Below are 15,779 nucleotides of genomic sequence, written 5' to 3'. Positions count from 1 at the left end.
GGCCAACTTTACAATTTCTTTTTTGACTTTTTTGCTTTGAAGAATAAAAACATAAAGGACACGAGCCTATTTTACCAATTCATGAAGTGGCCCTTTTCTTCCCTAGGGAGAGAAAGATACCTTCTCCAAAACACAGCACAAAATTCTGCCAGAACACAGAGCCCAGGTGAGGCAATCAAGCCTGTAAATCATTGCAAAATGTATTAGTTTACTGCTATTTTGCATTAGATGCTTCTTATTTGATGCAGTTATTGCATACACTTTGAATATTGGTTATAAGCACCACATCTGAAAAAGACAGGAAGAGATTAAAGCAAGAGTGTCCAGCAGGATTCATTTTGCATATTAAATAAAAATCAAAACCTACCAGACAGCCTCTGTCTGTGGCTGAGTGGTAGGCATGCTTATAATAAGAATATTCCCATGCATCTTCCCAGGCAAAAGATCATGGCTTTAAATTTATTCTTTTAATGTCATGCAATTTATACATCATGGCTATTGAGAATATAATTGTTACACATGTCAAGACATGGGGACCACAAAGGACATACAGCCTTAAGCAGCAGACCCAGAAGCTGAACCTGATGAGATCTTGCATAGCTTTTGCAGAATTGCTCTTATTAATGGGCTGGATCAATGTCAGTTGCAAAGAGCAATGAAAACTGAAATTCCTCCTGTTCTACAGCTTATGTTACATAAACAGCTGTCCAATATATGAAGGGAAAAAACAGATTAATGTCTCACGATTGGTGCCTTTCATCCAAAATCTACAGATTTAAAATGCTCAGACAAAGGCCAAGAAATGCATTCTTGGCACATCCTAGAAGTCTATACCCTGCCCTCAATTTTCACTGACATCAATGTGAATTTCTGCACTGAGGAAAACACTCAACAACTGAAGGCAATAGCTGCTCTCCTATTTATTTCCAAATGAGTGCTCTCCAGGTAAAATTAGATGGAACATCTTAGCCACCTCAGCCAACAATACACCTCAGCCTTCAGACATCCTTGGGAACTACAGATTAGGTAAGCAAGCAAATGCTTCTATTCTATCACAGTCCTGAATCTTGGATTCATTCAGCAACATTTCAGTCACAGATTTACTTTGGGCATCAGTCCAGCATTCAACAGGAAATTTGTATAAATCCATTGGCAAGTATTGCTTTAGTGAATATGTAAATGTTTTTCTATCATTAGCAGAACTGTTCATTATCAAGACCCATAATGCAGCAATTAAACAACTAATTAGGAAAATGCTTAAGATGATAGAAAATTAATACAAAACTGAAGGTCAGAAATGTTGCTTCCAGGAAATTAAAAAACACTTTTATTGTCAAACCATCAAGATTATAACATTGTTCCTTTATCTCAATGCACATATTACCCCCTGTAGCCATCTCTGGACATATATGAGCAAAGGAAGTCATCCTCACACCCTAATTTTAACACAAGCAGCAAACTGATCACTGTTCATTTGCTTTGCTTTGCATGGTGGTGAGGAGGAGGCTTGTTTCTGTGTAATGCACTTCTGCCTCACATCAGTACTTCTACTAGACCTTTCTCCATAAGTTGTATGACTGTAAGTAATTAGATAAAGGAACCAAAACCAAAGAGGTAAAATTGATCCAATACACCAATGCAGCTTCCACACAGTCTCTGGACTGGTGGAGAACCATTTCATAGTGACCCTAGCATATGTCGGAAAGAATCAACCATGCTTCTCCAAAGTGTCCCTTCAGAGTTAAACCAGAGCAATGTGTGTGTCATTTAATTGCCAGAGAATACACCAAGATCATAAAAATAGTATGTACTCTTCCTTTAGTAAGAGGGCTGCCTACCTTGCATGGTTGCTCACTTGGGTCTCTTGGCCCAACACTTGTCTCTTGTATTCCTTTCCCATCCCTCACCTCTTGCACCTGCTTCCTGAAGTCAAATCAAGAGGATGTCCTGTGTTCTGCTTCTTCTCCTCCCAACACTTTCTGGGCACTCCAGGCAGCCTTCTGGTGAGGGTAGTGCTGTCCATGGGTTCAGCACACTTCCCGGTGAAGACCCCAGATCTTCCCACACATCCAGCAGTCAGATCCATTATAATCATGTTTCCACCCCTCATGGATTATGCATTGTAAGGAGAAAATCTGTTTCATCGTGACTTGTCCAAATTCACATGGATTTGCCCTGAACTTGAAGAAAAACACAGCCCAAAGGACAGGCTTTTCTTCAACCCATTTAATTAAAACCCTTGTCCAGCTCAATAACTGATTAGAGTTTATCACCTGAACCCTGGTGCCTGAAACATGTCCCAGGAGAGGAAGCAGTCTGGACTGGCTGGGGAATAGTCTATGCAGGCAGCAGCATCCAAAGGATCCTTACCTCCTTCTCCTCCATTGACTACTGAAAATCAGGAATAACTGAAAAAGCATTTACACTAAGAGATGCTTCTGTTGCTTTCTTTTTCCTGGCAAGAACTGTGCCTGAATTTTCATCTGAGATCATTGCTCAACTGATTTTAACTTTGCTTTTAAAATAACAAACCTTTTAAAATACTACAGCTGCGCTTTAAAAGTAATAAACAGAGGCCAGTACTATAAATGTTGAGGAAAGTCAACAAGGAATACAATAAAATATTTGGAAAATCAAAATAGCAGGATTTTTCAAACTCCTGCACCCTCAGCTGCTGAAACCAGACAAGAAATAGGACCATAAGGCATCTCAGTGGTGTAAATGCTTGGGCCAAGATTATCATCAGTTTGAATGAGTGTATCCTGCATAGATAATTTTACATATCTGAGATTTGCTGTAGTTTCTGGCCCAGCTTCAGCAAGTTATATAAGCCTGTGCCTGACTATATGTGCATTGAGGACCCTGACTGCATGCAAGAGGCAGAGCATCAGTCTTTCAAGAAGTTAGAAACTTCTGCACTTTGAACAATGCCTGAAACTAATTGCGGAACTAGCACTGAATCCATTAAAATGGCAACTCACAATAGAAAACTAGAAATGCCTTTTAGAAACCAGGACCTGTGTGATCTAGATTTAGCTAGGCATAAATGTTTGTACTGCTCTTTGAATAGGCATTTACTTTGCGACTAAATATTCATAGTTAACCAGCCATGCTTAGTTATTTTACTCTACTATTAAGCCCCACAATGCAGGGAAGTAACTCAAGTGAATGGTACCAACAGGATTTAAGGAAAAGTATTATACTGTTATTATAGAGAAGCAATAAGCAGCATATTCCCATAAGTTTTCTGAATATAATGATTGCTCAAAGAAGACTGATTGAACTGTGATTTTTCTGCATCAAGTAATTTTAGATTTCTATTTATTTACTTGGAGTTATTTTAAAGTGCTGATACTAAGGGGGTATGAGAGGTAGAAGGGGAGGGATACTAAAAATAATAACAAAAGAGGTGTATGAGGGGGATGTATACATACGTGCATGCATACACAGGTATATATGCTTTATACACATATGTACATATGCTGAGTATCCATAAGAATTAATCTAAAATACTGGGCAGGGAAGGGATCTCTATACACAACAAACTGCAGTCAAGATTTTATTACCTTTGGATTTTGGAACCGAAAAAGTAAAACAAACATGCATTGGTCTAGTTTGGGTGTCAGTCTAAAACAAGGTATATCATATGGGTGCACCACCAAAGAAGCCAAGGCAAGCCTGGAGAACAGCATTGTTTGTTCATCCAACATATAAAGGGAAAATGAGGGAATAGGTTGTGTGGGAGCACTGAGATCTTGTTGATTAATTAAGAACTAATATTCCTCATTTTAAAAAGAACACACACAAGCTCCCCTTTGCAAATAGGATATTTGTGAATTATTTTGCCATTCCTTGAATTAACAGGGAGCTGCGTAATTCTAGAAACAAGAGACAAAACAAGGTATCAGCCATAGCAGCCTGGATTTTGGTACAGTCCCAGCTCACTTTTAAATTCTCAAACTGGCTCTAGTAGATCTAGAGCAATAAAAGCCCAGTTCTTGAGGCCTTTCTGCGTGGAGAGGGGGACATTTATGCACAGCACCACGTATTTGCCATTCACAGATAATTCGGCCATTGTCTCAGTGATGGGCCCAAACCAAAACGCAGAGCCCAAGCTGCTCCCAGCCAGATCAAAGGGTCTTCAGTCTGCTACATTGCTTTTAGCTTGGGAGAAGTACAGCTAGATTAGGAATAGCTGCTTTCCTGTTTAAATGCTATTTAAGGAATTTCTAGCATACTTGAAGTCTGCAACTGTAAATATATATTTAAAAAAAAATAAAAGAAAAACAAAAAAGGAAAAAGAAAAAATGAAAATGAAAAAGAAATAATGAAAAAGAAGAAAAAGAAAAAGGAAAAGAAAGAAAAAGAAAAAGGAAAAGAAAGAAAAAGAAAAAGGAAAATTAAAATAAAAAAGGAAAAGAAATTAAAATAAATGAAAAGGAATGCATTTTTTAGGGAACAACAGACCTAAAGTAATTTGTACGTGGATCTAATATCTGAATACTGCTCCCAGAAAAAAAAAGCCAATGGTCTTCTAGGAAATGGGATTGCACCCGGAGTAACCTGTGATAGTTCTAGGCTAAATGTAATCTACAGCCATTTTTTGAAGCTTACTAGGCAAATGGAGACCCTTCACCACTTTCTACAGTACAGTCATTCTGTATAAGAAATAAGTTCATCCAGGGAGTCAGTCATCCCTTATCCCCCTTTGCAAAACCTTGCATAACCCAACTTCTCTTGCAGTATTCAGGAGCATTGAATGCCTCATTGCCTACATTTGAGTTCCCCTAAGGTCCACTGGTCTCAGCACTCTGAAACTGGTGATCATTTATACCACAAAACAAACACCTTCTGCAAATAAGAGACAGACACCAAGCACATAAAGGCCAGAAACTGAAAAATGAATCTGGTGTTCGGTTTAGCAGAAAGAAAATGTTCAAGTCTGCAAAGAGAAAGGTCCATTTACCAGAATAATCAACCAATTCAGATGGAAAATCAGAGGAAAGGGAGGACATACACATAATGCTGCAAAATGCTTCACTGTTCATAGCTGCAGCTCTCTCTGATCAGGCTCTCTGCAGCAAGTTTCTGGGGACACTAGCTTTCTACTTGTCCATCTCCACAAGCCATAGTGAATAACCACAAGTCTGCTGGGACTTTTCACACAAGACACAGGGTAGCAACTTAGAAACCATCAGTCAGAAATGAAAACTTATTTGGGAATCCTTACTTAGACAAATATCCCACCAGAGCCACAGCACCCATGGATAAGGACCCTCCACAAATAATTTCTTTCACTATCAGCCAGCACTGGGAGATTTGTGTACAGATTTTCCTTATTTCTCACTATGCTTTCTTTTCCTGTATTTTCTACCTTTTGGGTCACCCCCTAGGATATTTTTGTTGATATCAATGTGAAACTTCAGGTTAATTCAAGTTAACAGCATACACACGAGGAGCTGGCACATGGAACTGGAGCCCAGTGCAAGGGTTACTCACCTTCTACTTCCACTGTTGCAGGTTTTGAATAAGCTGTGCCCAGGCTGTTCTTGGCTACACATCGATATTGTCCTGCATCTTCTCTTTGAACATTGTGGATCCTTAAATTCCCTGAATCAAGGACAGCAATGCGAGCATTCTCCTGTTGGAGGAAGGAGCAATCAAGGTAGGGTTCTACATGCAGACTGCACACAAGCAGCACCAAATATCCACTGACAGACTGGGCTTACATGTATGAAAATCATTTGTGTTGTCCTGCATCTGAAGGATCTGGGGCAAGCTCTTTCTGCACAGCTGTGTAATGATACACTCACTCATCCCTCATTTTGCAGATCAGTGAATTACAGCTTCCAAAGAGTCTGAATCTTAGCTAAGTGGCTCAGTAGCTCTCATTTAAGAGAATACTCACAAATTTAGCAGCATTTGGCCACACTTAGTAGTAATAAATACATATCATATAAAATACAGATACACAGAGAATGTTTGGTTTACAGGTAGAATTATTGCAGTTCAGACATTTATGAGATGAACCCTGGATTTCCCAAATGCTTGCTTCTTAGCAACTAGAATTTACAAATGCTGTAGTTGTTGCTAATATTTTAACACAGTACCATTAGTGAATAGTTAGCATTACTTCAATTTCATTCTGTACTCACCTTTACAGCTGTTTCTCCTTTGATCCATGAAACAGAAGGTTTTGGATTCCCCATTGTAGTACAAGGAAGAACAGCCTTTAACCCTTCTATTATTTCTACATTTACGGGTGGTCGGGTTATTTTGGGTCCTAAAAATTTAAAAGTTAAAAAAAAATTAAAACAAATTCAAACTGAAGGTAAGAGAGACAAGAACTGGACAAGTTCAGAAATTACAGCAAAATGTCTGCTGCTTTTTAATTTACGTTGCTAAAAATAGTCTTAGTAGATTAAGATGCAGTCTTAGTAGGTCATGAGGTGCCTTAGAAAGAAAAATACTTCCTTAAGCGCAGTGTTCAGGGTTTCAGTTTATGGGTGCAAAAGCAGCTAACTTGCATGGGTTTTTTGTTTTCACAAACGAAGATTGACAGCCAGTTGAATTTAGGGCCTGAGCTAAAATCCAAATCCAGATAAGAGTATTTCCAATATTGAAGAACGTTTGCATTCCAGGTTTTGACATTCTTCACTGCATAAACAGTGTCATGCGTGAAAGTTGATTTCTGGAGTGAATCAGTTTTGAAACAGTTTTAAGAGAGGCTTGTCTCTAGCTTCACAAGAAGGGCATGTAAATGCAACTCGTATCCTTCATTGAAGGGTTTACAGCTGTGCTAGTAAAAAAGAGAAAGCATCCTTAAAGAAAAAAAAATCAAGCTCCTTTAAAGTTAGCATGGGAAAAAATAAAATCATTTTAACCAAAGAAAACCATGGCTTAGCTTACTCTGAGCTGGGAGTAAAGAAAATCTTCATCTTTGTGTTTTGGGAGATGGGAAGTTTTCCCTCCCTGTACAAAACTAAACCAGCAGAAAAAATACCTTCAGAAAGCATTAATGTCTGGCCTACACCTGCAGGCAACTGGAGTTCTGGAGATCCCCTGAATTATCTGGCCTGAAGGATCATTCTCATTAGCACAAACAAATCTTTACCTACAGAGAGACACTTTAGCCAGTAATATCTCAGCTGCTCTTTTAAGTGTTTGTAAAAATAACTGTGGCCATGTGAGCTCAGCTTCACCGAGTTCAGCCTCACCAACTTCAGCATGTACACAGTCCTTTGTGAGAACCAGTTCTGTTCCATCCCCGTGGGATGAAGAGGTTTACACAACACTGCTCCAGACCTGTCAAGACTGCTATTAAGGACATCTAAACAGCACTTATTTGCTTTTGCCATCCTCAGGCATAAATCTGATTAGTGAAATCTTATGTTTAAAATTCACAAGGGATTTATGCAGTACTGCCAGAGAGGTTTAATCTATTAAATTGTGCTGCTTTTACAAAGTCCTGTACAAAGGGTGTTCTTCAAGGCACCGTTTTATATCCTGTGCTATGCAAAGGGTTCCTCTGATCCCAGCATAAGCGCATGTTATTCAGACTGAATAATCACAACTGCTTTTATTTAAGATATGATCAAATATGCCATGTCTCCACCTCAAAGGATTCTACCCAGGCTCAAAGCAACATGGATCTGCCCTGAGCATGGTCCCACAGGAGCCATACCTGGGAGCTTGCTCAGGCTTTCAATTATATACTCACATGATGACAGAAAGAAATTGCATTCCCACTTACGCATTTTCACTTGGAGAGCTCCACAGCTCTGTGCAGCTGCTCCAACCCCATTATCCGCTGTGCAGCAGTACACCCCATCATCACTGTCCTCCACGCTCAAAATGGTCAGAAGCTGCCCATTCCTCTGTATGCTGTACCGGGTGTCGAACAGCCTGCAGGGCCCAACACAAATTGTCAGAGATAGGGGGACAGCCAGGGATGGAGAGGGGAAATTGCACTTGTGTCTGCAGACCACTGATGGTACTACAAATGGCAATTTGTTTTACTCTTTAATTTCAACCTGAAAAAAAGAAAGGAAATAATTGAAAATATCAAGCTAGGCCTTGATATTTGGTTTGGTCCCCACTAGACCACGCAGTTTCTGTCTGCCGTGAACACGATGGCAATTCTTCCTCCAGACAGGTATTGGTAAAGTTAGTAGTTGGGTTTCTGCCTTACCAAGGACAGCCATGAGTACATCTAATCCAGCTTGGTCTTGTTTTAGGTGTCATGATTCAGTGAAAGACTGCCTATACAGGAACTGGAACTGACTTTAAAAACCTGAGTTTTTTTTAAAGAAACCTTCTTCAGAATAAAAATAATTCTAATTATTATCTTTTTTTTTTATTAAGCAGATAATGTTATGGAAACATTTCTACTGTTGTGAAAAAAAAAAAGACTCAAACCAACAAAAAAAACCCCAAGAAACAAGAAAACAAGTAGATTTATGTCTGCATCCAGAAGTGGTTTGATCTGTAGGGTTTTTTAAAAAAAAATAAATAAAAAAGGGCAAAGAAATGTGCTGAAAAAAAAGAAGCCATCCAAAGATTAGGGGATGCAAGGATAGCTGTGGTTCAGTGGCAGCAGGCTTTGACTTGGAAAGTCAAGAAAAGCCCTGAAATTGGTGCAACAAAGGCTGGGGATATTGTAACAAAGTCTGCAGAGCAAAAACCAATTCTATATATGAGCATGAGAGATGTGTGTGTATGTATGTGTGCGAAAGCCAGGGAAAGACAGAAAGCAGAGGGCTGATCTCTGATTTTCATTGTAAAACTGGAAGAGTGTAATAAAGCCTCAGTGTAACAAGATTTGCATAACATTTCATAAGTTCCTCCATGTTTGATTTCTGCACCTTTGTTGATGCTTTTTATAAGCACTTTCATACAATTGTCCTTCGAGTCTGGGGAATGGCAGCAAAAGGGATCTGACTTGAGAATTTTCTACCAAGCTATCACAAATTCCTGACACGTCAATATGCCTTGTTTGTCTTTTACTGTTAAAAACTGCACAGCAGTCACCAGGTAATCTGAATGTGCCATCTATTGTGTTACAGGCACACATTTGCTTTCAACAGCCTTTCTCCTTTCAGCCGGTATCTCCCTCCTCTTTTTCACCCTGGGAAGAAAGAGTACTCAGTTAACTCATCCATCATGTAAAAGAAGTGCAGGCTCCGTTCCCCTCTTTCCCTGAGGAAAGCTCACTGTGTCCTGGGAGATGAAGCAGGTAACTGTTTCACTTAGCACAAGGCACCTGCCAGTTTTGCACAAGTTTTGACACCAAAGGAAAGGTGCTTCCAGAATCCTAGTGCTGACAAGAGCCTCAATCCTGGCACTATTCACATGGAAGCTATGTGGTCACGTACTGGTTTGTTTTGAAGGTTAGCTTAGCTGTCTGTTCAGGGTGCAGGAACCTTCTCTTGGCAAGAGAAGAAAATTTGGTGAATAAAATAACGGATATTTATTGCTTGCAATAACTCTCCCTTTTGAAGTTTGAGACATACACACAGTGCATATAAACACATAGTTTTTCAGGGAAAAAAAAAAAAGGAAAATTCCACTGATTAGACCCTTTTTCATTGTGCAAATATTTTCATACATGTTTTTGGAAAGCAACAGATATTTTCAGCTTATCTGTTTCCCTATTTTTAGTCTGAGCTTTTGTATCAGCAGCACTTTTAATGGCAACGCAGCTTGACAAAGTGGAAGATGATGTTAATATTGCTCCAGAAGTCCCAGTAAGGGAACAAAGCATCTGAATTCTCTGGCCTGACCAGCAGACCCTTTTTGGTCAGTACTTTCCATTTTATTAAATACCTGAAAAAGGCACTGTCTCAGAGAGAGCATGATGGCTTTTAGGAAGATAGGTTGGGCTTCGGGATGTGGGGATGGGTGTTAGAAACTACTTGTTTTTCATATGATCTTAGAATAGAGAGAGTGAAATTTCAAAGACCATACATAGGAAGAGAAAAGCATGTAATGTCTATGGTCCTGCATGAATTACTTCTCTCCCAGGTTTGATTTTCAGGCATGGTATCACTGATTGGGAAGGAATTAGGAGAAAGGTGACCTGACTTGTGAATAATATCCATGGAAATTCAGACCTCCAACCAGCAACAAGGCCAGGGTCAGAGGGTTAGGGCCAGGGTTTTGCTGAGTTTCTGTTGAAAGCAATGAAAAACAGATTTCTGAAAGCAGAATCCTCCTGCTGATGCTAACTTGCTTGGAGTCTCCTGAGGCAGTGAATCAAGGACTGTTTGGATGCTTGACTGCAATAGCAGGAACCATGCTGCAGGTGACCATCTGCCTTACATGGGAATTTTTGTGGAGAATGGGCCTTAACTGTGTTACACAGATATTGTTCCTTAATTTTCCCTTACAGATGGAGTCACTGACAGCAATCTAAAATGAGAAACTGATGTGAAACCATGTAGAAGACATGATGTAACTTCAGAGTTGGAAGATCAAGTACAGTTTACTTTGCAAGAGCCTGTATACAGCAATAAGGCTAAGACATTGGGAGCAGTTCCACAACACATTTCCAAGGCTTCGTTCTTCAGCAGTACCTTGATGAGTGGTGATTAATATCTGACAGTGTCTTATAGTAATAAGAAGCCAGTTTCCTATGATCCAGAACGAGAAGCAAACCAGAATGCCATGATACAACCCCCCTTCCAATGCACAACTTTCCAAGCACATTGCAGACACCCAGGCAACAAGTCTGGCAATGCTCCTTTTAAATACTATGCAGCATCCTCCTGCTTCATAAACACATAAACTGAGGAACAGAGCAGATTTAACTGTCTGAAGCAGAAGAGCAATGTCATTTCTTGACAGAGAAATCAACTGTCTCCAATCTCAAGTGTGTGAAGCTGCAAGAGCACCCCCCAGGTGCTGCTGTCACTCCCTAAGGAGCACAGATTCCTGTATAATTGCAGCTGCTCATCCTTTTCCCCACCACAGACTCATTCTGAAGTTTCCAGATATCTCCTTTTTCACTGACTGTTTTGGCAGGAGATTCTAGAAGAGTTTAGGGCCGTTCCCTACCTGATGGGAATGCCGTTGCGTGTCCACGTAATCTCCGGCTGAGGATATGACTCCACTACACAGACAAACTTAGCAACTTCCTCTACTAGGGCATCCACAGTTTCCAGAGGAGTGCTGATCAGTGGAGCTGTGTGAACAAAAAGAAAATGAGAAAACTTCCCAGTGCCTCCCAGAGAGAGACACAAAACCTGACAGAACTCTTTGGTGGAGGCACTCATGTCCTTGCAGAATTGTTCAATAGCTTTTTCCACACCACAGATGTGCTTCACACACCCTCTACACATCTGCTGTAACACAGGTCCCCCCACATTTGTAGCTGCAGCCTTCTGTTTTTACTGCAGGTTTTGCATTTACCCTGTGCTCTCTCTACAGGGTGCAAAACAGAGCATGGGGCAGCTCCAACAAGCCCAGTGTATCCTTGACTTCTAGCCCTCCTCTCCCCTAAGGTGCAAAGCACTGGGTGGCGTACTGCAAGGACATAGGTGAAGCTGTTCCCCTGCTACAGGGGCGGCAGTGCATGGGCTGAAAGTGCAAGGAACAGCACACATATAAAAGCCAAGCTGATCTCCCCCTGCAGTTGGCACACTGCATCGTTATTGGCTCATAATGTATGAGATCTGGGTTTTGTCATTAATATGGTATTTGTTCCAATAACTCAAATTTCTTTTAAAAAAAAAACACCAAAAAACAAAACCAAACCTGTTATATAGCACTATATTTTTCAAAGCCTGGCTTGTAAATACCCTTCACATCTTCCTGATTTGTGGCACAAGTAGCAAACATTCTCTTTTTCTCACCTTTTCTAACCAAGTAGCACCAGGTTTAGAAGTCTTGTAGCTGTGTCTGATGCTTGTTATCACAGACCTGCTGTTATACATTATTTTAATGTATCTTTAGAAACATTTTCCATTTCCCTAGTAAAAGACTTGAAGCATGGCTGGAAGGGATCAAAGGCTATGCCTAGTGAATCACTCTCCCTGTCTACGGTATGCATTGCAGCCACTGCCTCCAAAGACATTCGAATGACTTAATCTGTGGTTGCAAGGGACACACATCCAGTATTTGTTGGACTGGATTTCTTTGACAGCTGTGCTGAGATGAACTAGTTTCATACCATGTTCCTGACACACCACCTTGAGCATGTACAGCGGATGCAGGAATCTCCGTGTTCCTCTCTGATTGTAGCAGTCTCTGGCATGCTGTGTGTTTTTTCACAGCAAAATTCTATCTGAAGTGTATTTGCTGGCCCTCCACAGTACAATAAGATTTAAAACCAGGCAAAAAATAAGCTACATCAATCTTACCCCTCCCTCCAACAACAAAAAAAAAGACAAGATTTTCCAATTTAAGTTCCTGAGAATGATAGAAAGCCTTACTTTAATGCTTTTTCAATTTACAAGGGAGTAAAAATAACAATGTCATTGAGCTGGAATGCAGCTGGAGGAAGAAAGGATCATCTTCCACTACCAGGTTTATATAAAAGTCCTAACGTTTTTGAAATTTCATTAGAATAAATCTTCTTCAATAATATTTCTAGATGATATGAGTTCAGTTTGCATAACTAGTAATGACTATCATATATAAAAAGTTCTTAAAACTACAGCTAAGGTTGCACTAAAGATTATATTAACATTAATTGAAACATATCTGTGTCAGATTCATCATTTAAGATCACTGCCTCAGACTGTATCACCCTTCAATTTATTGGGTCATTTTGGGTAACACCAAATAGAAGTCATCATCCATATTACACCTGAAGTGAATCCCATGCTAATGGAAGCAAGTGGCAGATTTTCATAAAGCTTAAATTTCCATGCTGCTGAAGGTTGTCTTGGGAAAATAACCTCCACTGACAGCTATCTTGTCTGCTTCAAAGAGGACATTGCTGTTTCGTGACAGAGTTTATTGGGTTTTGATGGCGTTAAGCCAGGAATTTTACAATCTAATTTTATATAATAATTTTTATTGCAGTTTTCCACATGCCTTGATCTCTGGAAGGATGCTTTTTAACTCTGAGAAATGTAAATTTTTACAGTCACCAAAATTCCAAGCAACCAGTTTTACAACTGTGTTGTCACGATAAGTATAGTGCAAAGAATAAAGTTACATTTGTACCAACAGCTGGCATGCAGAATGACATTATTTTGGGGGCAGACAAAGGCTGCTAGTTTTATATATAAAATAAATTCTCTAATAACAGTTAAGTACTTTTATGATATCTATCTCTTTAATTCAGCAGATGATAGAATTGTCCTTAGCAGTAGTGCCTACACCAGGTCTAACCTGGCATCTCCTTAAAGCCAGCACACAGCTCTTACAGCGGAATCAAGCCCCATACTAACAGAAAATACTGTCCAAACCAACAGCACTTTACTTATGGTAAAAAATAGAAAGAGAACTTTTTTTTTTAAAGCTGCCTTTCCAAATTCCACATCAGAGAATCACACAAAACGGTGAGGGTTGGAAAGGAGCCCTGGAGGTCATCTAGTCCAATCCCTCTGCCAAGGCAGGGACACCTAGAGCAGGTTACACAGGAACATATGCTCTGCTTTACCTTCCTGATAGTGCTTCCAGGAGTGCTGGGCCAGCAGGGAGGTGAAGGCAGGCTCCTGCTGCCAGCGTGAGGGGCAGACGGCACAAGGCCAGAGGACACACAGTGTGTCTGCTGGGGACAGTGAGCAGGGGAGCGTGACGCCATTTTGTCGCAAGCTGATGAGAGAGCCCCAAAATGGCTGTGGTGGCGCTTGCTTCTAAAAGCCATCCAAGAAAGCTCAGGTGTTGATATCAGTCTGTGTTTACTCGGGAAAGCAGTGAAAACTTATGGTGTCTTCATTGCCAGATTTTAACATGGGAAAATAAAAGCCACACAATGCACAGACATACCTACCAGATATAGCTATAATAATATATAATAATATAATAAATATAGATATATTATCTATATAGAAATGTGCCCAGGCTGTTCCATACACATCCACTGGAGGTCTCTGAAATATTTTAGCTAGTCCTGTGGCTTTAAATAACATTGAAAATCAATTAGCTTATGTATCTGTAAAGCCACACAGGTGCTTTTTTTCTGGATGTCAGCTGTAGTTTCCCAAGATAGCAAAATGACCCAAGCTGCTCACCGGGCCTACGACAAATTCCCCTTCTACTCCCAGCCCACCAGAAGCTTCCAAATTGGTCGGCTTTGGGTTTGGATTCACACTTTTGAAACAAGACAAGCTGAGCAAACAAAGCAAAGAGGAAAACAGAGAGAGCCTCCCCTGCAGTGCTGCAGGCACTAGGAGATGTTGCAGCTCTTCTGGTCAAAAACTGCTAATCGTGTTCCCAGCTAGTGCCTCAAAACCTTTACAGAGCACTGCTGGGTTACAGTCACGTTTCAGCCTCTCTCAGGTAACAAGCCAATTTGGCTACCCGTGATGTTTTAGGAAAGGATGCGTATCTCTTCATTGCACTGTTCCATCAGAAAAAATCAATCCACTTCCTCTTTGTTTTTCTTGTTTCTCCCTTCCCATTTTACCACTGATTTCAAAAAGACCAAGGTTCACCAATTTACTTCAGTGCTTTAGAAAAAAAAAAAATTTATTACAAAACCTTTTATAAAGAAGAGGCCTATTTTTTAACATTTTGAGGCCAACCTGACTAACCTAACTAACCACTGCAAGCGCACAGGCCTGCAGGAGCAGCCATGTTGTCCTACCAGTCCTTGAAGGTTTTTCTTTGTTTTGCTGAAGCTACAGAGTTTCTGGTATGCTTCAAATGGCTCCTGACAACCGCCATGCAGAAAAGCCGTTTGTCCACAGGGTTACTAGACAGCATGTCCAGAAGAACACCGTTGCGCTTTGTACCTCAAAGACTTTTCTAAACAAACTTTTCTCAGTTCCTGAATTGTCTAAAAGTATGTGTGCATGTGTCTGTGTATGCACACAAAAGAGAGGAAGAAAGTATCATAACTTTTATGTTATATGCAATACAAACCTGCATATTTGTATTTATATATGTATACACTCTGTAAAAACATTATAGCTATTTACTTCTCCTTTGAGCTTTATATATTTATAAGCATACCCAGGCATTCAGAATGTCACAAATCTTAGGTTCTGCAGCAATGGGTGCTACCAGCCATTAAGACCTGTAAGCTTCATCTGACATGAGAAATGTCCATCCCACCCAGGCTGAGCCCAAAGTCCTCCCCTTCCCATTCTATGTGCTCTTCCTAGAAAAGAACCTCTGATCCCAGACACAGATACAAGATTGTTTTCACTGCTAGCCTTCTAAAAGCAGTGAAGTGACCAGCAAAAGCAGCACATTTCTGTCCTTTTCAGAAGCGCTCCTCGCCACCCACCCAACCGTTACCAGAGATGCCTTCCCCTTTTCAAAACCCCCTTCAGCAAGTGCCAGAAGCGAAGCAGGGTAAAACCCCTCCAAACAAACCTTTCAGGAGTGTTTCAGCCAAACTGAGGGCTGCCAGCATGAGGACATGCACCAGGGGCACCTTCAGCAGGTCATTCATGTTTGATACAGAAGGAACCTGGCTCCTTCAGGCAAGGCGTTCAGCATTCCCGGATGGCTGCATTTCAGACTGTGGTGTACAAGCAGAGCTCCTCTGCTAATGACAGAGCAGGGTCTGTGGGATCTAAGTATAATCAGGAATTCTCCCACCCGGCAGTGGTGATGGACATGGCCAGCTGGTGTGTATCCACTTCGGTCAGTGTGAAAGC

General features: G+C 40.5%; 1 protein-coding gene across 6 annotated transcripts in view; it reads right to left on the bottom strand.

The window, feature by feature from the left end:
- Positions 1-15,571, bottom strand: part of MUSK (muscle associated receptor tyrosine kinase) — a 53,794-nt gene extending 38,223 nt beyond the window's left edge. For 5 of the 6 annotated variants that reach the window (XM_031054301.1, XM_031054300.1, XM_005154845.1 and 2 more), the window contains exons 1-5: positions 15,493-15,571; positions 11,056-11,182; positions 7,754-7,905; positions 6,156-6,283; positions 5,500-5,641 (exon numbers count right to left, since the gene is read on the bottom strand). In XM_031054301.1, coding sequence (XP_030910161.1) covers positions 5,500-5,641; positions 6,156-6,283; positions 7,754-7,905; positions 11,056-11,182; positions 15,493-15,571 — 628 coding nt within the window. Of the gene's footprint in view, positions 1-3,284; positions 3,295-5,499; positions 5,642-6,155; positions 6,284-7,753; positions 7,906-11,055; positions 11,183-15,492 lie in introns of all 6 variants that reach the window. The other variant, XM_005154846.1, reaches the window with a different exon arrangement.
- Between the last annotated feature and the right edge of the window lie 208 nt (positions 15,572-15,779).

Source organism: Melopsittacus undulatus, chromosome Z, assembly GCF_012275295.1.
Source record: "Melopsittacus undulatus isolate bMelUnd1 chromosome Z, bMelUnd1.mat.Z, whole genome shotgun sequence".
In the NCBI taxonomy this organism is placed as follows: domain Eukaryota; kingdom Metazoa; phylum Chordata; class Aves; order Psittaciformes; family Psittaculidae; genus Melopsittacus; species Melopsittacus undulatus.
Note: the sequence above shows the minus strand (reverse complement) of the source record. Positions and strands in the feature narration are given on the sequence as shown.